Source organism: Pomacea canaliculata, linkage group LG2, assembly GCF_003073045.1.
Source record: "Pomacea canaliculata isolate SZHN2017 linkage group LG2, ASM307304v1, whole genome shotgun sequence".
Classification (NCBI taxonomy): domain Eukaryota; kingdom Metazoa; phylum Mollusca; class Gastropoda; order Architaenioglossa; family Ampullariidae; genus Pomacea; species Pomacea canaliculata.
In genome coordinates, this window is record NC_037591.1 from 33,901,298 (window position 1) to 33,926,602 (window position 25,305).

Consider the following 25,305-nt stretch of genomic DNA (forward strand, 5'->3'; position numbering starts at 1 on the left):
ATTACCGTTCACGTCTTTCACTGGCACATCACTGTTCTTAAACCCGTTGTTTAGCTGTCAGGACATACCATCTTGTTCTCAGGAAGATCAGACGCTCAGCACTCTGAAGGAGTAGCTCTACTCCTCAACAAGAAAACGGAAAAGGCACTGCTGGAATGGAAGCCTTATGGACCCAGGCTTTTGAGAGCAAGATTCCATTCCAAGTACACCAAGCTGGCAGTGCTAGCCTGCTATGCACCAACAAATGACTCTGAGGCAGAAGACAAGGATGCTTTTTACGATCAGCTCCAGGCAGCCTCAGAAAGCGTTCCAGCCCACGACATGTTGCTCATCATCGGCGATCTCAATGCCAAGGTGGGAAGTGACAACACCTGCAGGGAGCATGTCATGGGCAAACATGGAATCGGAAGCATCAATGACAACGGAGAGAGACTGGCAGACTTTTGTGAAGAAACAACCTACTGATTGAGGCACACTCTTCCCACACAAAGACATCCACAAGGCAACATGGACATCACCAGATGGATCACAAAGAACCAGATAGACCATGTCATCATCAACCGAAAATGGAGGAGCTCACTTCAAGATGTTAGAGCCTACAGAGGAGCAGACATTGCCAGTGACCACACTCTTGTGATAGCCACAGTTTCCCTGAAGCTACGTCGATCACGAGGAAAACAGGCATGTCAGCAGAGAGTGGACTCCGGCAAACTGAAAAATCCAGCCACCGAAAGGGCCTTTGCTATGGAAGTAAAGAACAGGTTCCAGGCACTAGGAGACCAACAAGAGATGACCTTAGACGACTTCAATCGAGTCTTACAGGAATCAGGAGAGAAAATACTGGGCTTCCAACGGAAAAAGAAAGAACAGTGGATCAGAGAAGAGACATGGAAGAAGATAGAAGAGAGAAAGTCAGTCAAACAAAGAATCAACAGCACCAGATCTGAACGCCTGAAGGAACAACACAGACAAAGATATGCAAAACTGAACAAAGAGGTAAAGAGGATGACAAGAACCGACAAAAGATATCACATAGAGAAACTGGCAGATGAAGCAGAAAATGCAGCAAGTAAAAATGACCTGAAGACACTGTACAAGATAAACAAACAAACAGCATTTTTGTTGCATTCTCTTTTTTTCTTTCGTCTGTCTCTCAGAAGTTATAAATAAGGCTTACGACACTGTAGGCGGCATATTTTGCATTCCCTTCCCATCAGGATCTTCGTTGAGCTAAGTTTATCTCCTCTTTGCCCCGACCGTGCGCAGTGAGGCGGAACAAGTACACACAGTAAATATTGTTGACAGGTAAAGGTGGTGTAGTCACCACGACCTGTGGCTCTCGCAGGTGTTGCCCAACACCCGACTGTCAGCACCAACCCCACGGAAGAACCCGCGAATGGCGGAATTAACACCTTTCACCAACACCCCTGACCTCTGACCTATAGTACACTTGTGTTATTCCAAGCGACACTTGGCCTGTCACTGACATAATGAGGCTGGATGGTGGGTGGTGGAAAGGATTAGCGTGGGAAAGAAGGAAAGAAGAAAGGAAGACCACTAATTGTGATAGATTTGTAAAGCTGTGGAATAAGATAATCGACATGTTGCTCACTTATCCAACGAGACATGATATATAATTGCTTCAGGTAGGTCTGTAAAAATAGTCACACAATACTGATCCACGGTCACACCTATTTATGACCCATCCTGGATACAAGCTCGTGCTCACGTGTGTATGTGTGAGTATGTGTGTGTGTGATATCTGACTGTTGCACGATTTATTTCACTATAATTAATATTGGACATCCGCTTTTGATTCCGCACTGTCTGTTGATGATTAAAGCCCGCTGTGCGTATATTGTGACGGTCCTAATATCAGAGCAGGAATCAATGAATGAAGAGATTGCATCTTCTTATTAAGGGTGCTATCAATTATCTAGCTGTCACTTCTGTGTCTCAGGCAGCACTATCCTCCTTTGTTCCTCCCCTTAGGAACGACAGCCCTATTTTGTGAACTATTTAGTGCGTGAAACTCACAGAGTTTACCAGATCGGCATCGCTTTAGCTCATTTGTTTGTTTGGTTTTTAGAGGACACGGTGTTATGCCTTCTACTCGCTGCGCCTTAGATATAGTGAACCATCTTTGTTTACTACTCCTTCCTTCTCTGCTACTAGGCAATAGGATTGTTTCTCCTTACCTTAAACATTTGCACGTACAAATAAAACTTTCAAATCATTGTGTGATGAAGAAAATAAAGCAAAAACTTTTTCCAAGTCAATAGCCAGAACCCTGCATTGTAATTCTTACCGTCTTATGCCTTGCTGTTTGAATCTTGTTGGCTAGGAGAAAGCATTCAGTGAAAACAGCGTAAGGGGGCAAATCCGGGTACCTACCTCCCAGGCGCAAGATGCATCCTCCACAGCACTCTTCAAGACGCCTTTGAATGGCCCCACCTTGTGCCCTTGGGGTAGGTGAATCCTGCTCCAAACGCCCACACCCGGGTAGACGTAGGATTCACGAATCTCGAAGTCGTCAGGGACATCAACATCCTGCAGTTCGTGGGTCAGTGGATGCTCGGCCTTCATGGCCAAGGACAGAGGTTCTGCCTCTCGTTCGTGAGGTGTGTCCTGCAGGACACCAGGGATCTCTGAAGACGATCCTGTGGACAGCGAAGGTGACAGGCAGCCCGATGCTGGAGGCAGCAAGTAGCTGTCCGGACGGTCGGACACTGAGAATGTCGGCCTCACTGTAGAGTGTGGACCTTCTGGACTGCCGGGATCATGTCCTTCTGCTCCTCTGCGAGGGACTACACTGAGCATCTCCTTGTCATCTATTAGAAGAAAAGACACGGCAGATGTTAGGCGTTGAAAATCCATTTCTCATTTGTATGCTCCTTTAAAAAAAATAGAGGGGACTGTAAGGTCTGGACGACTTTTTGATAGAGAAACAGTAACTGCTTTCATCCGTCTTTGTTGTTGCTGCTGTTGTTGATTTTTATATAACATGTCAATAATTTTTAATATAAATACATCGATAAAATTATGATGATAACAAATAATATCTAATTATAATCAGTATTATTGAACTCACTATTTTCTTAAATATCTCCCTTCAAGAGATATGTTCTATTTATTGTGTACTCTTTATTCTGTAATCTGCTCTCTTATCCCGTCTTCTTAACGCCTGCTCTTCAATTGTTGCTTGTATTGCACGCTCAATAACCGCCCACCCGAATGCCATCTTCACTAGTCACACAGCACGTACCCAGTCTCGACGCACAGTGTTCAGCAAGGGAGATGTATTTTGTCCCTCCTACCTCCCATTATCTCTCCACCCTGCCACGCGCCAGGTGGCGGCTGAGGGGTAGTCTCTCCGTCATTGACGATCAGTGACCTCGCGCGACCTTGTCATCCCCCCTCCCCTTCCAGTCACCCAACTCCAACCATCCATTGTCTACCTTCTCCCTCGAGGTGCAACGCGAAGACAAGAGAGACGAGGAAGGGATTGGGAGGACGGGGGACTGGGCAGATGGACTGGCGGGTAACAATTTCAGATTTTTGATATCCCACTCCGTCCTCACCCCTCCCTCTTCTCCCTCTCATCGTCTCTTTTTTGATTCGTCTGTCATCTATTGTCAATAGGATGCCACGTGCAGCTGTTTCAAGCAGCTAAAACAGTGAGTTGCGGGGTGAGCTCTCGCCAGCTAGAGGGCTGTTGAACGGACTTTTCAGATTTGAGGTAACGACGGTCATGCTGTTTGAGTAGCTGACATTTACGGCTGATAACTGCATCTTTATCTCCCTTTCTTAATTATCATTATCAGTTTTGTTTTTTAGTTCAGAAGTGCTAACGGCTGCCTAACTTTTGTCAGACAGCTTGCCCCGCTTTGTTCAGATTGTCAGCTCAGCGCCGCGCACCCAGGGCTGGGTGGAAGGGTGGATGAAGAAGGGTGGCTGACAAAGAGACAGCAAGTGAGGGATCGGATGTCGAGGCCAAGCTAAGCCACCCGCAAGATTAAGGCAACGATGACGCTCCAAGAACGGATGTGCAGCGCGCGATTAAAAACAAGATGCACGCTCTTGAACGCCACACCTGGAGCTGGAAGACATTGAGAAGAAGGGGTGGAAGGTGAAAGGAAAAGGGAGGGTAAGGAGCAGAAAGAAAAGAAAGGAATCATATTTCGGGGGGAAAATGAAGACGATTGATAATGCAGCTAGAAAGGGCAAAGGGAATCGAGATGGAGGAGATGTGGGGGTTGGGATCGAGGTGTCGGACTAATGTTTTCAGAAATTTGTCAAAGTTTTTATCTGTCATCTGAAACGTGCAAGCTGCACCAGATTTTATTTGTTACTTTTATTTTTGCAGACAGAGGCGCTGAAGTGGAAGAAGAAGAGAAACCATCTCATGTGGTCGTTACGCAGTTAAAGGACTAGTGGAGTGCATTGTTTGTAATGTTTGGGTAAAGCTCTCTGCGGGATACCAGGCTTACCCAGTTATGGATGAATACCCTTCTTTGATCTCGGAGATATCAGCTTATAAAGATCACCATGCACAGAAATGGTGACGTCACGAAGTGTCTATGTTCTCAGCTCTCCCATTGGCTGAGTCCTTCACACCAGAAGCATATCCATGCACTATCATGACGTCTGTAAGGTTGACCTGTGCCCTTGACGATCTTTGTAGGCATGTATCTCCAGAACAAGGGTGAGGTGTTAACTCTGACTTTGCGGGAAATAGTATCTAGCTCTGAAATTTACCCGAATATTATAAACAATACACTCCACTAGTTCTTTAAATGATCGATGATCACTTTGTTTACCTGATATTTTATTTTAAACTCTATTAAGATTCTTTCGTCTCTTCTATTGTGCCTACAGAATAAAAGTTTACAAAGACAAGTTCACACATAACAATTTTCTTTCTTCACCATCGGCCATATTTTATTTGAAGCTATGGCACGAAGATGAGAGACTGATACATTGTGAAACAAATGGGAGAAACGGGTACACAAAGAGATTTTGGGGAGAAGATCAACTGTGCATTTTTGTTGTGGTCTTGTTATCCCTCAAAAGGCTTAAGCACTTTAAAAATAAAAATAAACAAGAGAAAAGTAAAATTATAAAACCCAAAGAGATAGCAATTGTTGTCTTACTAAAACTCTGCTATATTTATATTTAATTCTGAAAGAAAGAAAGAAAATAAAGAAAAATGTAAAGAAAGAAATAAATTCCATAAATAATAAAGTTTAAAAAAAATTAAAAAATAAGTACATTACATACGAAGCTTGCTAAAATTAAATTATCTGACACACAGAATACAAAGAATCACAGTAGTATATAATTTATAGACTTCCTCGTTTTCTTTACTATCCCAATGCATTAATGAAAAGAGAAAACAGACGACAACAACTCCAAAAGTGAAGAAGTGACATAATCCGACATTTCACTGCTACCAAGTCATTCATCTCATAAACCACTCATCGTCACTGGTCCTCCTCTATCCATCGACAGTTAACCCTCTTCCACCTTTTAATTCGCCAACCACCCAGCACTACTGATGCTACGCACCATTGACTCACCACTCACTACCATTGTTTGTAGTCATTACCTCCCCTACCCCCAGCGTCCCAAAGTACTTCGTCTCGAGTAACCTGCCCCTGAAGCGATGCAAGCGCCGTTGTTCTTCTGCCATTAACAGCCACCCTCACTTCAAACCTGCGAGTCAAGCGCCGGCGACCACAACACTACAAGCACGACTGATCCACCACGGAACGCCATCATCGGGCAATTATCTCCCTTTCCGTCGGGATGCAGTGACGACACAACATCTTCCGTAAATTACCCGGAAGAAGAAAAGCACAGTTCCTGTCTCTTTAGAGCGGCCGGCTCGGCAACATGACACAGCAATTTGCCTCTATTACTCGCCTTCCAAGGTCTGATGTTCGGAGCCTGTCTCCCTGCTTCCCCACCCCACCCAAACCCCTTCCACCCCGCAACCGACTCACAGAGTGGTCTGCGCATGCCAGTCCCCCGAGGTTTGCGGTAGGCGTGCGGTTGCGTATTCTGCTGCACAGCTGCCGTCATGCAACCCACAACACAGCCACAGGCGGCAGCAGTCAGTCGGCTCAAAAAATGTCGGTAAAGGGTTTTAGTTTTCAAGTACAACACACAGTCTCAAGAGACAGCTAGCGATGGAGGCTATTAATTTCTCCTACCCGTTTAGATTCTACAAACTCGCCCACCCTGAATAAAAAACGGTTTCGTATTGGAAGTACTGCTCTTTCTTTCTCTCTATCTCTCTCTGGTGTGTGTGTGTGTTCATTCAATCGTCCCTTGACAGTTTAGAAACAGGTTGATCCGCAGGTACTGGTTCTCGAGGGAAGAGGGGGGGGGGGCTGCTGTATAGACTCATTATCGCCTCTTAGGTCTGTCTTGAGTGGAGGTAAGTATTTCATGCATGGAACGACCAGTCCACTCTTTCTATGTTCGCAAGCCAGTTATTTATCTTAAGAAATGATGAAACGACCATAAAGTCATATCTCATTCCTTGCTATTCCAGTTCATCCACATCAAGGCCATGAGACAACAACTCTACAACAGTGTCTCTGCTGTTTATTTGCATGTGTTGTTGTCAACATCGTCACTGAACCCTCCTCCCTCTGAGCACCAGACCACATTAGCAATGGGGTGTTGTTTTTCTCAGGCACTCGTAAAATGACAGTGGTGTCACCAGCGGAGGACATCGCAATTTATTTGCGTTTTCCATCGCAGACAAACATCGGGTAACGGAGAGGGGGATCTAGATAATGCCACCGTTCAGGTGATGACAGCACAGACAAGCAGCTACAACCCCTTCTCTTTCTTTCAAGAAATAGTTTTATATTCACAAGCACACGTGATGCAAAATAACAACCAATAATGACAATTCCTATTCTTATCTCATAATAAAGAATTCCCATTACATATTATATATTTAACTTTCACATATAGTGAGTCCAGATAAAGGAGGATTACTTCTCTGAGCTTTGGTATTAAATATGCTCCTGTAAGTTTTGGGCATTGTTGAAACCTCCCTGTTACCTGTACTTATCTTAACTCATCTTAACCCTTCCTTCCTGCGTAAATTCACTCACTCACTCTTAATCCTTCTCTTAACGGTCCTCCGCAGGTGGAGGTCCTTCCCATGAAGCCAACCAAAACAAAACCAAGCAAAACACAATTTAAAAGGAAAAAAGTGTCAGCTCAATCTTTTTTCTCTCGTGAAGAGACTCGCACCCGTGACCCATGGCTGTGTCAAAACCCCTCCATGTACAAAGCTTTATTCTTCCTCGGTTCCGACAGCGACGATGATGACTACAGGAGGAGGAGAGAGGAGGAAGAAGATGAGGAGGAGGAGGAGGAGGAGGAGGAGGAAGTATAATAGCGATCATACACATCTCCGCAATTTAGTTTTGGTAGTCTATCTCCATTCCCTATGTGTATATGCTAATTAACTTCACCTGACCAGTGCACTACGGGAAATTTCTGGCTGTCACCGAGGTTGCCGTCCTTATTCACAGTCCCAGGAGCTCTCTCTGGTCAATGAACCAAGACGAGAACCGAGGGGTTATAATTATAGTGACTTTCGTGGTTCCTCCTATTTGCAATTAGACGATCTCCCAATGCCTCTCTCTCATGGAGAAGTCCATGGGTTTAGTTCCTAAAATTTTCGATTTCAGGCCATTTTATAGATGAAGATGTTGGTTACAGTGAACTCGACTGTCGATCAAACTGTCACTAATTTAAGGCTTGTAGGTTCTGTGGAAGGAAACCTTCCCCCCTGCAGAACCATGCAACTAATTTATCACAGAACGTAAAGGGTTTAGAGACGGCGAACCATCTAGAATTCACGGCCCTTACTGTCAACCATGTAATCCCTGTGTATACACAGTGGCTTGCATATTCTTGCTTATTTCGCTGCACAATGGACTCCAAAGTCTTTGCTTTGGTTGCGTGAAAGAATTCAGCTGTTTGGTGAAAGAGAGATTGACGCCTGCTTATGCCTTCACCCCATTAGCAAAGTTCTGAACAAAGCACATTGTTTTCTCGAGATTTCATGCCAATTCTTTCCAAGCTGTCGTCGATGGCAATATCAGCAGAACATTAACAGCGTTCCTTGAATGACGGAAGAATGTCCTGAGGGCTTAACGTTCTAGCCGTTGGCAACAGCTTGGATGTGGACCTACAGCGAAGCTGCATGGCTGAGATTCCGTAACCACCGAATGCAAAAAAGACCAAACAAACAAACAAATTATAGGGTAAACAATTGTTGTGGCTTCAAAAGACAAACGAATGCGACAAATTGCTCTTCCCTGGAGAGACGACCTGTACACCACCAAAGTCGCGGTGGTTTTCACCCTCCACATTTGCCGAGGCAACAGTCTGTGACAGCACACACCTTTAAAGCTCTCATAAAGCTGCAGGTACAAGATAAAAGCGTCTTTTTGCGGCAGGCGCAATAATACAGTAATCAGTGTTCGCTATCGAATGTTCAGGGACATGCGCCAGAGCTTCATCTATCATACGCTCCAATCAGCGTTGCAAACGAACGAGGAAGCACAATAGAGTGCCTTGGACATCAAATAAAGGACCGAGATGACGAAACATCGGCACCTAATCTTAGTCATAAATCAAAGCCATTGTTTAATCTTTCTGGGCGCCGATAGACCATAAATACACCGTATTCCTAACGGTGCTTGCCTTGAAAGACAACCGACGGGGCTTCCAGCGCAGGAAGAACAGAAACAAAAGCAGACCCGATCCATTAGCCAATATGCCTGGGCCTGGACAAAAAGGGAGACAATCATGTGAAACCTCAGACGTTCTTGGGGACGTCTTCATCCATCGTGTCTCCTGTGGCCGTTGCCATCAACATGTTATCGCCGTCACCAGTCGTCGAAATGATGGTGGCGATGATGATTATCATTAGTGATCATCCTGCTCTTCCTCTTCTTCATCTTTATCACAAGTGAGGATCAGAAGCAAGTACAGAACCAAGTGTTCCACATTAGATGATTCGAAGAGCCAATCGTTGCCATAGTGATATGAACATACGCCCAACATACGCACGCATAGACGCATAATACAATTTAGATATACAATTATAATGTGTTGTTGACATTAACACATAATTAATTATGATGTTTCATTATTGTTCTATAGTTTCTTTGTCAACAGGGTTAGTGAAACTAGTTCCCGCCACATGAAAAATTGTCTTCATCAAGCTCTTCATCTAATTTTCTCAATCACGTGGGATTATTGGACGAATTCCTCAGCGTAACAACGGACTTAGATACCGATGAGTCGCTGCAGCATCATCACCAGCACTAGCAGCAACTCCAACACCAGGGACATCATCAGCACCACAAGCACGATAGCCAGGAATGCACCTGAACGCAGTGCTCCAAATATTGTGATTGCCGGCCCACTCTATTTGCCTATACCTTCCACCTGACTGCGCGCGCAGCCCCGGGGAGCCAGCCCTAGTCAAGGGAAGATGGCTTGGCGGCAAGACCATCCTTCGGCCACTTCTTCCCGATGTTTCTACGCCAGCGCTTCCTGTCAAGACAGGCATGCCGTGCTAGCGGTCTTTAATAAAGTAAGGGGAGAGGTCCCTGCTCCTCATGCTCGTGTTATCAATTTGAGGCCTGCCAAGGAGCGGGAGGTGCAATTTTACAAATTTCTCTAGTCATTGGCCGGCTGCGCGGTCCTCCTGTCACCTCTTCAATGAGCGTGGAAGGTGCGGATGGACAGGAAGGAGACCAGGCAGAAAAAAGGGGAGAGCAATCTTGTTAATTGCCCGCAACTCTTGCTGCCACGGAGCACCGAGGTCGAAACCCCTCCCAAACCTCAAACCCCTCCCGTGTCATCTCGCTGCGAGCTTGTGTCATGCAGACAGGGGGGCACTGGAAGTCCCTGCTGCATTTTTCGTGACCTCGTGGGCAACGGCAGAACCTGAGTTGACTCTACGTTCTCAAGTTCATTAAAAACATGCACGGGAGATCATGTGGGATCAATAGGGATTATATTCCCCGAGAACTCCCCTCGCCTCGCTTGCAAAGGCGCAAAAGGCTTTGAGAAGGCCATGAGAATGCTGTACAAGACAGACTTGCCTATAAAGCTGATACTGTAATGGAGTCAGCTTAAAAGCCCGACCCTTCAAGCATTTTGTCACCAGATCGCCTCAGTCCCGATGAAAGGTTGCGATGTCCAAAAGCCCCGTCGTACATCTATCAAAGCCAACCATTTTTTTCTTTTACCTGCATGAGATGGCTCGCACTTCCAGTATTATCTTTCGTGTCCTTTCTCTTCCTTACCTTGACGATGTTGTTCACCGAAAGGTCAGCGAGGGCGCGGAGTCGGCGCACTTGACTGCCAATAATGTCATGTTGTAGGCAGTGCTTTGTGGCAGCAAAAATACCGCCGTAAAACCATACAAGACCTGGACCTGGCCACACTCACTTTTTTTATTTAACTCTTTCCTCTCAACACTCCACCCGCAGACATTCGTCGAGCTTCTAAACCTCGGGGATTCACCTGATCCCCTGAAGCGACGTGTGAGTTCCATGACCCAGCTCGCCAAGATTTCCTATGAACCTTTGTTGTTGTGGCAAAAAAGAAGTTGAATATTTTTGTTTCTAAAATCAGATGATTTCTTATCTATTTTTTTTATAAAGAGGAAATGCTAAAGTCCAGACAAAGTTTGTGTTTGAGTTATGTGGAGTTGGGTAGGGATCGTCTATAGGAGAGGAATGGGAGAAGGAGGAGGAGGAGGAGGATTCATTATGTCAGTGTTGCAACAAAACTTGTCCATTTTGCGTATTCCTTCCTGTCTTTTACTTTTCGTAGTTTTTATGACTTCAAACGACCCCGAGTTCATTACAGATAAGACTAGAAATGTTTTCGTTTCTATGAAAAAAGAATGAGTCCCAAAGAGATGGAGTGGATAGCGAGTTTTGTGAATCATTTCCCTTTGGAAACGGAAAAGCGCAGGGTGAGTGGAGGTGTCTGGGTAGTTAATAGCTGGACTAATCAACGTGCCACACACTTTTCCTTCCTTCCATCCTTTCGGCTGTCCATAGCACCTGTGGCTGACTGATCGTTCAGCTAACCGGTGAGTGTGTGATTCGCTCAGCCACCGCACAGCATCTTCAACGAAGGCTGAAGCAGCGAATGGAAATACTGAGTTTTCTGAAGAACTCATTCCCAGATGGCACCCTGTGCTTGGCACCTTAGTGGTAATATGCAGGGAGGGGAGAATGACTGTTCAATCCATTGCTCATCCCGCCACTCATTCACCTTTCAAACCAACCAGTCAACCAGTAAACTAACCAGTCAACTTACCTCCGAACTGTTCAGTAGGTAAATATTTATAAGAAAATCAGAAAACGAAAAGGTGGAAAAGATCTTGCAAAAGGTCATTCTGTCCACAAAAGGGTTAGTGCATACGTCACAAACATGTCACGTGTCACAATACTGACCACTCAGGTGTAACAAAGTAGACATAAGACATTAATTTTATTAGTTTATCCACTGAGGCCGCCCACAGACCGGATGACGGATGGGCAAACTCCACAAACCGGACCATAAATTTGTCAAGTACTTACAGTTCTGGGGCTAGTTGCATGAAATGTTTCTAAAACTTAAAACCGTTCTAAAAAAGTAAATATAGAAACGATTTTCAAAAATTATTTCTATGCCATTTAGATGCTTCGTACAAGTTCATTGAAAAAAGTATGCTGATGGGAACGAAAGTCTGGCTTTAATAATTTTATTTTATTTAAAATCAATTTTTGTTTAATAAGTTCTGAAAGTTTTCTTCACTCTGTTTTTATAAAACTGATTATATCATGTAGACTGAAAAGTGTTTTGAATTAGAAATATATTGTGAAACTGTCCCCTGGTCTGTCCCGAGAAGAGCTTTCTACTAGTGGTCAGGGGCTAACAACTCCAGACCTAATGTGAATCTTCTTTTAAACCTTCTAGGAAAAAATAATTGTAATCACTATCCACCACTAGCACCACCTCCAGTCACCGAATACATCTTTGTGCTGGAGGCTTACAGCAGTGACCGATCTGAAACTGATTTCTTGGCTGGTTGGTTGTAGATGGAAAGTGTTTCCACTTAAAGGTGAGAAGGGACGAACGATGAGTACACAGAGAAACAGAGAAAAACCTCAAAGGCGGGCCTGCAGAAAGCGTCACATACAAAGAGTGTCCCGAAACGAGATCCGAACCCAGGACCTCTCCCTGAAGAATTATGTCTTAAACAATTAAAAAAATCAGGAGTAGTTTTCCTCTGTCGCCTCGTACAAAGAACTCGAAATCGTTCCTCAAGTGCTCACTTGGGTCGGGTGTGGGGAGGGGAAAGGACGGCTCCCAGAGGGGTGTAGTCGTCAATCCCTGTGAATCTTTAACACGCTTTTACAGCGCACAATTCCAAATGACACCTGCAAATCCTGGCAGCTCGCGATACTCATTGATGGAACACACTAGAGCCCCTAAAGCCCAACACAGGTTTAAAAGCTCCTCTTACAGTTTTGTAAGAACACTTCTTCTCCCCTATAAAATATTTCTGTTGAATCAATGAGTCAGGCGCTAATCAAGCTAGATTTTCTTTCCAATGGCTGCATCCTTTTTTTTCACTTTTTATTACAGTTCTTGTATTCGTGCTCTTCAAAGCCAGGGGTCAACACCTGCCTCCCGTGCGAATCGTCTTCAAAGCGTCTTTGATAAGAAAGGGAGAACGAGCGACACCTTTTTTTAATAAGTCTCCCCCAATCCCTCCACCAGAAACTTCGCCAGCGAACGACGGGAGAAAGGGTGCAACGATAAAGTCGTTAGTCAAATACCAACTTGTAATCCGTGAGCTCGATACGAATGTAAAAGAAGTGATTGTTGTAATTTATTTATCATACACATGTTATATGCTTTTATATATTTCAGATGCACAAAAATTTCAAGCGTTTTATCATCTGAACTTCTTGTCATTGCTGAACTAGTGTAAATATTTTAAACATGTATATTTTTACTGTTTGAAACATGTATCTTTAAGGCGCTTCATTGTTTGTGTATATTTTGTTGTTGTTTTTTAATTTTGCAAAATACTTTTTGGAACAGGAAATATTCCTTCGGTGCTGGAACAACTTTTACCTATATCTTTTTGAAATTTATGAGGTCTCTACAACCTGAACTGTTCATTCATCCGCTGGAATGTTCCCTCCACCAGAGCCTGGGTTTGGCGAAGTCTTGTTTTCTCTGGCCACATACTGTTTAAGTTTTGCGGTGTGCAGAGGGGGCAGTCGTGAAACAAGAGTTTGGGATACGGAGGGGGACTCAGCCCTCTCGTCCGCACGTACACCATGTTGACTCCCATGTGGATACTTTTCTGTATGGAATGTTTGTCTCGATGTCGACGGAGACTAAACTCGCGAGCGTTCTTTGGCGGGAACCTCCACCTGTCCTAACATTTTCAACAAATATTTAACCCCTCCCCACAAAAATAAGAATGATGATGATGATGATGGATGATGATGATGATGATGGGTCACAGTGTGGATATTTTTAGAAAGCATGCTTGCGACCATCCCTACTGCATCCCCATCATCATGCATGACAACGGTTTCTGCAATAACCTGCTCATTACCCGAGACGGAATAAAAATAAAGCTCCACAAATTCAGCCTTGAACTCTGTCTCTGAACATATCTGCCCATTTCTGCTTCAATTTGCTGGCTTATTTTCAAGCAAACATTATGAACACTGTTTTGTCTTCGTCCCTTTGTTTACTCTGTCTTTTGTTTTCGGTCACACCACCGTACTCCTATTAATTCCTTTATCCCCAACAAATTAAATCGCTGGCTATTTTTTCCCCAGTCTCCACTCGTCTGCTGATCAGGGTTTCGGTAACAATAAATGAGACATGGGCCAACATCTGATGACACACACTCGACTGACTTCGACCCTGGCAGAACAAAAGGCAAAACAGAGGCAGCCATGACATCGTATTGGCATCGCTGTTGGCAAATGCAGATTACACGTTCGGTTCTCAACATGAGGAATAAATCAGATGGTGGACAGGGGATACAGCCGCGTTTATGAACACATGGCATGTTTTGCCTCTTATCTCTCTAAGCGGGATAACCACCACCGTCACCACACCACCACCACCATCGCCAGTACCACCGCCTCCACCAGGTGCCATTAAAATGCCATAGCAAACCGCAAACTTTAATGTATGACTAGATTTCCAGATTGTCGGCAAACACCATTTTACCAGCATCCATTTCTACGTTGTTTCTCAATTCCCCTTAATTTCACATTAACTTGAGGACATCCCAGAGACATGCATAATTATTGATGAAACACTAACAAGAGAGCTGCTTGTCTCGGTAAATGGGAGGACTTGCAGCAATAAGTCATCGTACTGACATAAACATCTTTTTGTTCAGAGCCACTTAAAAAAAAAATAACCTACGTTCACATTAGTGACATAGCAGTCAAAAGTTTATGTCTTAATTATGATGTAAATGTCAATAAATTTCATCAAGTGAGACAGAGTATTTAGTTCATGATGGTTCAAAACTTCACAAGCCTTTCCTCGACATTGAAATGAAAGGAGGGAGGGTACAAAGTATGATCTACAGTCTTTGTATTATGAAGCTGATGATGATGATGATGATGATGATGATGATGATGATGATGATGATGATGATTATGATTATGATTATGATTATTATGATGATTATTATTATTGTGATAGCAGCAATCTAGAAATACCAGATGTAAAATCCTACAGTTTGATGACTCAGATCTCATGAGAGAAATTTCTTAGGAGTAAATGAACAAAAAAAAAAAAAAAAGAAAAAAGGCAGACGAAATTTTATGCGCTTTTTTCTTTTTCTTTCTTTTTCTTTTTTTACAACATGAAAGATTGCCCCGCGTGTTCTAGCACTCACGATCCTGGAAGAAAAATCTCGCAAGACCGCTCGTCTACGTGACCTCACGTGCACAACGTCTTCACAGAGAGAGAGTGTGTGTGTGGGTGCACGTGCGTCGGTAACGAAAATAATTTGTTGTTAATCTGTATAAAATTCTTCCAAGTTATTGTATTTTAAACTACAGGCGCAGTTCACAAGTAATAGAACTCTAGAGACTTCTAAAGTTTTCAAAATAAACTAATAACTAAATAAATAGACAAATAAATAACTTTTCTTTTCTGAAACTCGTTTAATTACGGGTAGATACAATGGAGTAGAAAGAGTACGAGGACAAGCAAATTAAATGTCAGGTACTGTTTCTAGTGTTGTAACAACTACAAGAGCATAGTTGTGAACACAATGGCTACAAGTAAGAGTGAGGACCTCAAAGATGCCTGACACCTGTCATCTCTGTAAAATCCAAGAAGAGGACTAATGAGTCCTAATGAGGTATTTCTGGTCGGGGCCGGAACCTACAGGCACACAAAGTGAAGGAAAATCTTATCACAACATGGTGATTAGTGTTCAGTTGCGTTGGTGTCAGCGGCTAGTAGCTAGGGACCAATAATATTCACATCAGCAGAACGTCCATCCCTCATTTCCTACATCTTTTTTTAAAGAGAAGGATCTCTGACTATCGTTGCTCGTCTCTGAGTCAATAGTAATAAATCATGGGAGGATTTTTTTAAGATAAGCAGGAAGGCTACAATAAAGGAACTATTCCCCCGAGGACAGTTACCGATGTAAGGGGTGCAAGGATAAGTGATGCATTGGTTGACGAAACAGACGAATCGGTGGAGCTGGCTGTGAAGCACCGGGTTCAGGGTGGGTAGGTTTGGTGTTTTACACCCAGCCAGCAACTAAGGCGACATCATGGCCAAGCACCCAGCCCTGCCAAGTACCAGCAATCAAACAACAATCAGCTGCACGCAAAACACTCGTAACACTGTCTTCTCGGTCACGACGATTTCCTCGCTTTAATCATCAAGTTCAGAGCAAAAGAGAGAGAGGTGGAATGAAAGACGAATAAATCAAACAGTCTTCATTTATTACTCCGCTCCTTTCGTTTCAAGTGAGCGGCAGTGAAGCATATTTAAATATTCATTGAATGCAGTCTGTGGAAGGGACAAAAGTTGCCTACAGTGGACGGCCGTGACTGGCTTGTGTGCTGAGGGACGTCCCAGACATTAACACAAGGCCAGCCACGGCGGCTGCAGCAGCTGAAAGAGCGACGACAGCCACCGAGATGTGGGGCGACAATGAAGAGCAGAGGACTGGACGGGGGAAAGAGGAGGAAGGAATAGAGTTAATGATGAAAGCAGTAACGAGGGTGAGCTAAAAGCCTTGAATGACTTGAAGCTCAGTTAATGAAATTCAGGAGATAAACATAAACACCAGGACTTCTTCTCTTCTGTCTCTCTTCCTCCCTTCATCCCTACAGCTCTGCCTCTCCCACCATCTCTCTCTCTCTCGTCCATGCGTATCTATGAGTGTATTTCCAGGTATGCGTTCTTGCGTGGGTGGGTAGATATTTCTGTATTTTCACTCTGACCCATGCCTGTGTTTTGAGCCAGAAGTTATGGCCGAGGAATTTCTTTGGTGATTTTTTTTAAAGGATGAATATCTGAGCAATGTTCTTACCACGAAAAGGTGTCACCTCCCACCAATCCCTCCCCGGACAAAAGCGTAGGCAGATCAAAGAAAATCAAAAGAGACAAGCTGTCACTTATCAGCAAGTCAAGCATGACGGGAGGTCAATAGTATCGCATCACTTGGTACGAGAGAAACCTCGGTGTGAGCACAAAAACTAAGCGAACATGAGACACACGAGGGAAATAATAATTTAAAAAAAAGACAAGAAGAAAGATTGAGGGACACGACTTTCATAGATCATTCGAAATGTAGGTCTTTATGTGTCTTTCCGCTTTTTCTGGTCAGTTTTATTGTTTATACACACAATTTTTTTCAGAAATTAAATTTGTCAATCAAGTAAGCACCAATGCACAACACTCTACCAATGACTCAGAGCATGAAGTCTGAGGACAAGACCGCACAGGTAAATGTGAGCGGGTATGACCACCCCGTACTCACCTTCTGCAGGTCTCGTGACGCCAGAAAAAACTTTGACACACGCACCTGGAGACTCGACTCAAGTCCTGGCGGTGAGCTCGTTACTTCACGAACCTCGCGTACCTCTCGTTTCACTTCGTCGCCATTTGGCCGGATTCCCCACGAGCAGGTACCAGGCCAGGTGTGAGTTTTGCGAGTGTGTTCCAATCCGCCGCCAGGGTTTGGAGGTGGCGGTGTTAATCTAAGGGAGACAAACATGTCGGACCAACATTGCAGGTATCGATAGGTCAAAGTGAGCCGAATGCGCAGATGAGAAGGTTGGGTGGAGGTGGAGGTCGGGTTGTGGGAGGGAGAGGAGTCTGGACAGATGGCCATGAACTCGCGAGGTTCGGCTTGACAAAGGTCAGCGAGGCTTTTGACCATGCCGAGGCAGTCTCAGGCTCCTGAAAGCCGTCTTTGATTCCCTTCCGGAGTGTTTTTGCTGTAACCTAGTTGTTCAATGATGCATCGAAGGTCCTGCTGCATTAATCCACGCCCTATCATCGATTAGCATCAAGGTAGGGGCAAAAAATAAAAATAATAATAAGGGGGGAGGGAGAGATATAACCTAATCCTATGCAATCGCAAAATGGACTGAACGGAAACTGACGAGAGAAATTTGGATGTTGGTGGTGGTTCAGTGGGTGATGGTGAAAAGAGGCAGGTTTTTGATGTTTGCATCTCCAGGTTCAAGCCAAATTTCAGGAAATATTGTAATCTTTTCAATTCACCCTATGAAATCGGCTTCACAGACACTATGTTCTGTACACTCAGTAAGTTTTCAACATTGAAAAAATATTTAGATAACGGTATATGTTTTCCTCTCTTTGTTTTCTCTTAAAGCAGAATATGTTTGTACATTTTATCTCTCATCCTTTAGTATCAATATCAAACAGTATAATTTGAAGCTGTTGTATGTATTACTTGAACACATTCTAAAGAAGAAATCATTTTACGATTTTTTTTAAAAAAAAGTGTATGCGTGGTGTCTGTGTACCAGGCAGTTTAGGGATGGGCAGTCACGGTTCGCATCCTGCCTCATGATGATGCTATAAGAGTTAGCTTGTGCTAATGTTGGTTTCAAAAAAACAACAACAACAAAAACAAACAAACAACAAAACGAAACAAACAAAAACAAAAAAAAACAAACAAAACAAAAAGTCAGACGACGACGTTCAACAAAAGTTTTGATTTTCTCACATTTCTTTTCATTGTGGTGCGGAGAAATTTATTAAGAATCGTTAGGTTTATAAAAGCTTTATACGAGTAATGCCCTTCGGTATGAATTTTTCAAAGTCTGAACCAGTAAAACACTCTTGCATCTTTACTACTGTCTTCTTCCCAACACCTCCACGCACATGGCGGTGACAGGTTCCTGTTTGCCAAAGACAGCTAAAGCAGAGAAGAGAAAAGGGGAAGTGACTAGAGAGGACATACGAGAAAAGGAAAAACACACTAAAAGGTTCGGAAGGCAAAGATCGAGACTAACGAATTCAGTGGCGACATCGAAGGTTAATTTGGAGCAAAACAGCATCATTGATCGCTTGAACTTTGCCCTCTTCTTGAGGAGTCAATGGACGATCCAAATTGTCCCCGTCTCTCTCTCTCTTTTCTGGCATCAGTCATCAGCTCTCCCTCTTTCCCCTACTCTCTCTTTCGCTTCCCGCAGATGACACAGTGTAATTTCTGCCCTGTGTCTGATTGGAAAAATGTCAGGTCTTATCAATAGCGAGTGCTAATTTCCCTGCCGCCAGAGAAGTCTGCCTCTCCTTTAAAGACGCCAGACTCTGGGGACGTGGAGCGGCGGCGCGCGCAAATTTTGGGAGGTTGAGGTTTAGAGAGGGTCGGCTGAGACGACTGAGGAAAGGAAATTTAAGTGTTTTTAACGGGAAAAACTCAGATATATCGGTTTTACGTTTTGATGCTTTTTTTGAACTTTTCAAGCTCCCATGAAAAAAAACTATTGAACTGCATTCTTAGGTCAATGAATGTTTAAAATATATAATCACGAACAGCGACATTTTTTTTCAAGTATATTTATTGTTTGTTATGAAGTATTATGTCGGAGGGGGAAGAAATGATTTACATGGAAAGCTGAACTGTTTCAAAATTGGTAAAAATAGAAAAGTAAAGGCGTTCACGTGACTTTTTGGTGGTAGGAGAGTGAGGTGTTAGAGCCCTCGGGTATCCCGGGGACTGGGGTAACTTTTTGTGAGGGTGGTACCCGCCTTCTCCAGCCCTCTACAAAGTCAGATGCACTCTTTACTGTTGGTTCAACTGGGGAAAGTTCACTGTTCACACTGGTATTGAACTCTTAATGCTGACACCTACGTGTCCACCCGCCTCTTTGGTACAGGTAGAGTGGTTGTAGATGATTTTACCGTCACCTTATGGAAAGTCCCAGCGAACTAATCCAGTCGGATTAGATAAAAAAAACAAACATTGTGTTCAATAAAAATTCTTATTTTCCTCTGATTTTATTTTCTTTACCAAACTTCTAACATGGAGGGCTGACGGCGCCAACAAGGCTGCACAACAGGTCCATCTCGTCCCTTCACGAATCCACATATTCAGCCAGCTTGGGAATGACAGGAAATTCTCTGGTCCTTTGGTCGCTTCAGAAGAATGAAGACTGACCCTGATGGCTTGCGAATAAAGACAAACGTTCCCTCGTGGTGTCTGAGGGTTCGCAGCACTGGCGGTGCTTTGGAGAGCTTCTCTCTGCGATCGGCTGCTGTTTTGGGCAGGCCGCTGGTCGGCTTCACGCAATTGTCACGCAAACTGATGGGATGCATTAAACCTTACAACTTAAAATCCACTTCATCACACTTGCAGACTTGGCGACCCTCTTATAAGTCATCTGCTATCTCATTGTTCGTTGAGTAGCTTCGTAGCTGCTGCTGCTGCTGCTGCTTCCATGTGACTGCTGTTGTCACTTCTGTTAAAAAACTTTTATTGTCAGTCCATCACCAAAGATATGACATGATACCAGTTACTGGAATTATTATTACTACATCTACTGTTCTTGTTACTTTAGGTCGAGTATTGATGCGCCGGTGATTAGCTACATCAATCTTTTTCTGTTGATGCTGCAGGCGGTAAAGCATAGAAAAACAGAAAAAAAACTAAAACCAAAACACACTTCGACTAGATCGGCTAATTGACAAATCGACCTGCTGCCAGGTAATCAGAAACAGACAAGCGAGACCAAAACACAAACAACATTAAAAGAAACCTAAAATCCACGAGAAGTGCTGAACTCAAACTAATGGAAAGGGTTAATCCAGGAGTCGACACATCTGCAGCTTTTTACTAATTCTCCCCTCATAAGAAAAGAGGGAAAGAAAAAGAAAGGTTTTCTTCATTAAAGCTGTTCTGGGAGTGACAAACACAGGAGAAGGTCTCATGCCACTAAATTGCCTATTTGAATATTCTTCTCTTCAGAGGTGGTTCGCTTCATTGACGGCTAGAAGACCAGAAAGCCAAGGGTGATGGCTCCTAACGGCATCAATGGCATTGCGCATGGCATAACGACCCTGCTAATGATAATGTGTCAGCAAGTGAGGGCGAGCACAGATAGGCTCAGGGGCCGCGGTCAGGGGACGGAACACGCTGCGACATCGGGGATACAATACGTACACATGAAGCGCACGCACACACACAGACAGACAGACAGACAGACACACACAGACAGGCACACACCACACACACACGAACGTGTAGAGGAGAGAGAGAAAGGAAGAAAGACAGAGAGATGGAGGAAAGAGGAAAGTGCGCTCTAATGACGACAAACGCAAGGATTTTTACTGCCTCAGTTCCTTCCATAGACTCTACCCAGCTTCTACCACCTCGTTGACATCTACCATCTCAAGACAGTGAACCCAGGAAGCATGTCACAACAACACATTGTCATTCATCTGCGGCAACCGCAGGAAGAGGATTGTACAGAAATGCTCCTTTGTGTCATAACCACACTGGCTTCCACCGTCTGCTCCACATCCTCCACAGGCAGGGTGCAGGGAGAGAAGGGAGGAGGCGGGGGAGGGAGAGAGAGAGACTTCCTGATTATCCTCGTCACGTGACAACGTGTTTGTCCGCAAACTGACTGTCACCCTTAATGTGTTTGCCCGCCGGTCTGCGAGGGACGAACAGAAAGCTGGCTGGTCCTCCAAACACACGGGACTCTAATCTTCCCAGGCCTTTCTCACATTAAACCGTGATCAGCAGCAGCTCTCTTGGACGCCAGGCGCGGTAATTTTGTAGGTTGGACATAGAGCAACTGGTTTCTCTCCCCCTTTTTTTTTTCTTGATGCTTATTTATATCGGATTTCTCGTCGAGATTTTCCACTGTTTGCTGCTTGCATTCGGGAGTTGAAATTCCAGATGGTTGGTTGCCACTGGAAAATATTACAACTTGATCTTTTTTGATTGCGAATAAAAAAGTATGATTATTAGAGACAAATCATGAAAAAAAAATCGTTTAAATCCACATGATTTTTCATACCATAACGACGGTGGAATGTTTTCATTCTAGACATGAAAAAAGGTAGCTTGTGTTTGTTGAGAAGGGTCTTACCTATTGGTCTTAAGTGATTTAGAAATTATCGCAAAATATCCATCATAATAATTCAGGAACTCGAGCAGTGCTCGAGGATTTGTTGGACAAAAGAAATCGAAACTTTTTTTGTCCATGTACCTATACTATACATCGTTCAGGTTGTCATAAGAAATTTATAGACATCGTTATAGATGAAAAAAAAAAACCCAACCCCATGATTGTTCAAGCAGCCTTCGCCATATCACAAACAGCAGACTTCCGTCTTGCGACAGACTCGGCGACTGTAAAGCGTTTGTCATTCTCTCAATTCTAAGAAAGCCAACAGTCCAGTCATTCTGACATCCAATATGACTCCTGCGAGACACAACAATCAAAACTAGCTTCCTTCTCCTCCCCATCCTCCCACCATCAAAAGGACCAAACATCACAATAAGAACCTCAATTTGTACTTCAGTTGTTGGACACCCGCTAAAGTGGACAGGTTTCAATTTCGCCTCCTCTTGACAAAGACCGATGAAGAGGAGAAAAAAAAAAAGAGGGAGAAAAAGGCAAACTGAAAGTCAAACACTGTCCATTTACCGATGTCTCCTCCTGCTGAGGGCCGCGCATGCTCAAAGCGTTGACTCAAGATAGCGCGTGATGGGGGCTTGTCAACAGGCCCGTCGTCAGCAGACAATAAGGATTACACTTGCGGAGTCCCGTGCCAGTGGCCTTCCCCTCGCCAGCACGCTCGGAGTCTGTTTTAATTGATTGTCATGGAGGAGGCCACTTTGCTGGGGGCGAGCGTGTGATCCCCGGCTATAACTCGCTGGCATTTCCACGCCTTGAAGACAATGTGTTTCAGGACAGAGATAATTTGAGCGAGATGAAGATTATATTTCTTATCCCGTTCTGACAAGAGAACACACTTAAACACTCAATCATGCGAGAGAGAGAGAAAGACAGATGGAGGAAGTTTGTAGAAGGTTGGTAATTTGTTGGTTACGTCCTAGCAGGCCCCGTTAATAAATGTCTATAAAAAGATAAAGAAAGGTGTGTCCAAGATGAGATTCAAATCAAGGATAGTTGGGGACAAGTGTTTAACCGTTGTCCCTACTGAAGGGAGGGAGAAGTGGGTAGGGGTGGAGGAAAGGAATCTCGATGACTTTTCAGAGCAGGTGGCGGACCTAAGGACTCTTTCACAGACACCCTGGAGTTAGAAACCGTGCATCAGTGGAGGACAACAAGAGAATAAAGTGGTCCAGCGGGCAAGCCAAAAGCTGAAAGGCTGGCTGAGCGGCACCTTAATGCGAATTGATGACAGTGTCATCCCACTGTCGCACTGCAGTTATGGAGGCGAGCCCACGACTGCTCGCTCTTCCCCCAGTCTCCTCCCGTCGAGATCCAACAAAGCAAACAGCTTGACTATCAGAAGATAATGAAGCGGCAATTACTGGCTCATCCCTGACCAGGCCACGAGACTTGGAGTGGCTCATGGTACTCTCTGCCTAGCCTTATAGTTCATAGAGATGTTTTATGGACAGTATGTTCACTGGAGTTGGCACACCGTTACAGACCAGTCTTTTGCGTGTCTTGTGGACAAGATGGTCGCTTGGGAAGTCTTTTTAGTTGAGATGTCTGTGATCAGGATACCGGAAATAGCCAAGAAATAAATACCAAGATACTAGAAAACGAGTAAAAAAAGTGCTTCTTCCAGGGGTAATTTCTTACTATGAGGATGAAGAGGAAATGGTGAAGAACCCTCTCCCTCTGCGATGGCCACCCTTTGAACAGAGTGTCACACACAATGGTGCCTCAAGACTTAACAAAAGACTTTGTGATTCTCAGTGCTTTGACAACAAACAGACATTGTGCCACTGCGCCATCGGGAGCCCCCAGGTATGGATGAGATGACACAGACTCGTGAATGAAGAAGTGAACAGCAGGATACGACCAACAAGCCTTTAAAAAAAAAATCCAGGAGACGAGCGCCCATCATGTGGTCATCTACCCCGGGTGGAGCGATGTACACCGGAGAAGAGGCTATATTGCTGTCCAGCCAGACAGCCAGACAGATGATTGCGATGGGATCAGCCGGCACGAACATGGCGATAACACCCCGCCAACAAATACAAACACCTGGCATCTCACTCCAGGTAGCACGAGTCTTTAACTAACGAGTGTCTTGTGACGACCAGGTGATCAGGATCTTTAGAGTAGTTTCAGACAGGACACCGAGCGAGAGGACACCTAGTGTTCGGATGATGGATTGACAATGGAGATGATGTAACTTCAGACTCAAGAGATCGTCGAAATTGTAAAGAAAGAGTTGACAGTGAAAGATTTTCTCGATTTTTAATGTGACTGCAAGTTTGTATGCCAGGATTTCGAATGAAACGTGTCACGAGCAACACTGTTAATGAAAATAATATGTGTGTGTGTGTTTTCAAATAGCCAATTCGTTATGCATCGATGCTTTGCTAAATAAATGTTGTCATATGATATCGTATTATCTAATCGGATTACATCGTTCGTATCTTTCACTCAAACACGTCCCATTAGTGGAATGTTCTCGCATGACTGGTTCCCGCATATTTAACGAGCGCAGCACCCTGTCTACCCGGCGCCCCGCTAATAAGGAAAAGACAACAATGAAGTGTCCTGTACAGAAGCTGTTGACACCCTGCGGGGGATGTCAAAACATAACAACACACATGCTCGCTGTCCACAGTGAACCACTCCTTCCCAGCCTTTGGTATCTGATAGACCATTATTATTCAGCTACCACCCGACTCTACGTAGCCAACAAAAGTGTATTAATATTTTGTGCTGAATATATGGTAACAAATAAAGATTTTTAATTAAAAAAAGCTTAATGTGAGTGAGTGAGAAGGTATGATAATGCTCGATTTCACAGTTTTATTCAGAATCCGAAGCGTGAACATCTGATGTGTAAATCTTCAATAACACCACTTGCAAGTAGGACGGACACCCTCGACAGTACCCCCTACCCGCTACCCTAACTCTCTTTCTCTTTCCCCAGCCTCACTTCCAGTCCTTCCATCAGCAATCTATCATCCATTCTCCTATTCTCCGTAAATCTGAAAAGTCTCTCACAAACCTTGCACTCAGAGAGCGAAATGTGAGCGATAAAGGCATGAAGACAATCGAGTTTCAACGAGGGCTGGGCGTGAAAAGGTTGCCTCCGCTCTCCCTTCAGGTCTTCTTACACAGCTCTTCCATTACCTGCACCTTCTTGCACACAATGGCGACATGCACGGACCCAAGAAAAATACGGGAGGCAGCTTTTAGGAACCAGCCCGGCGCAGCCAGGTGTAAAATCTCAATATCTTTATGATGATTGTGCCAGAGGCTCTTTCGCTTCTGGTTCCGCCGATGGCGGCTGAGCACTAGTGTCATCATAAGCCATAAAGATTGGCCGTGCAACGAAAAATATCAAGCTCTCCAATTTCATTCCTGTTTCAGCCTATATTACATGTAATGTAAATATTACAAAGAGATATAATACCAGTGAAGGAGATAGAAAAATAGATATCTGCTGATGACAAATTTATTGTTAGAAATAGTAAAAAAGATGGATATAACGGGGAAAGAGATGGAGACTGAGAGACAGAGACAAAAA

The 25,305-nt window shown here is 44.1% G+C and overlaps 1 protein-coding gene across 1 annotated transcript in view; it reads right to left on the reverse strand.

Annotated features, from left to right (window-relative positions):
- LOC112555872 (PR domain zinc finger protein 16-like) overlaps positions 1 to 25,305 on the reverse strand; it is a 133,305-nt gene that overhangs the window by 85,110 nt on the left and 22,890 nt on the right. The window contains 1 exon segment of the mRNA XM_025224437.1: positions 2,395 to 2,831. Coding sequence (XP_025080222.1) covers positions 2,395 to 2,831 — 437 coding nt within the window.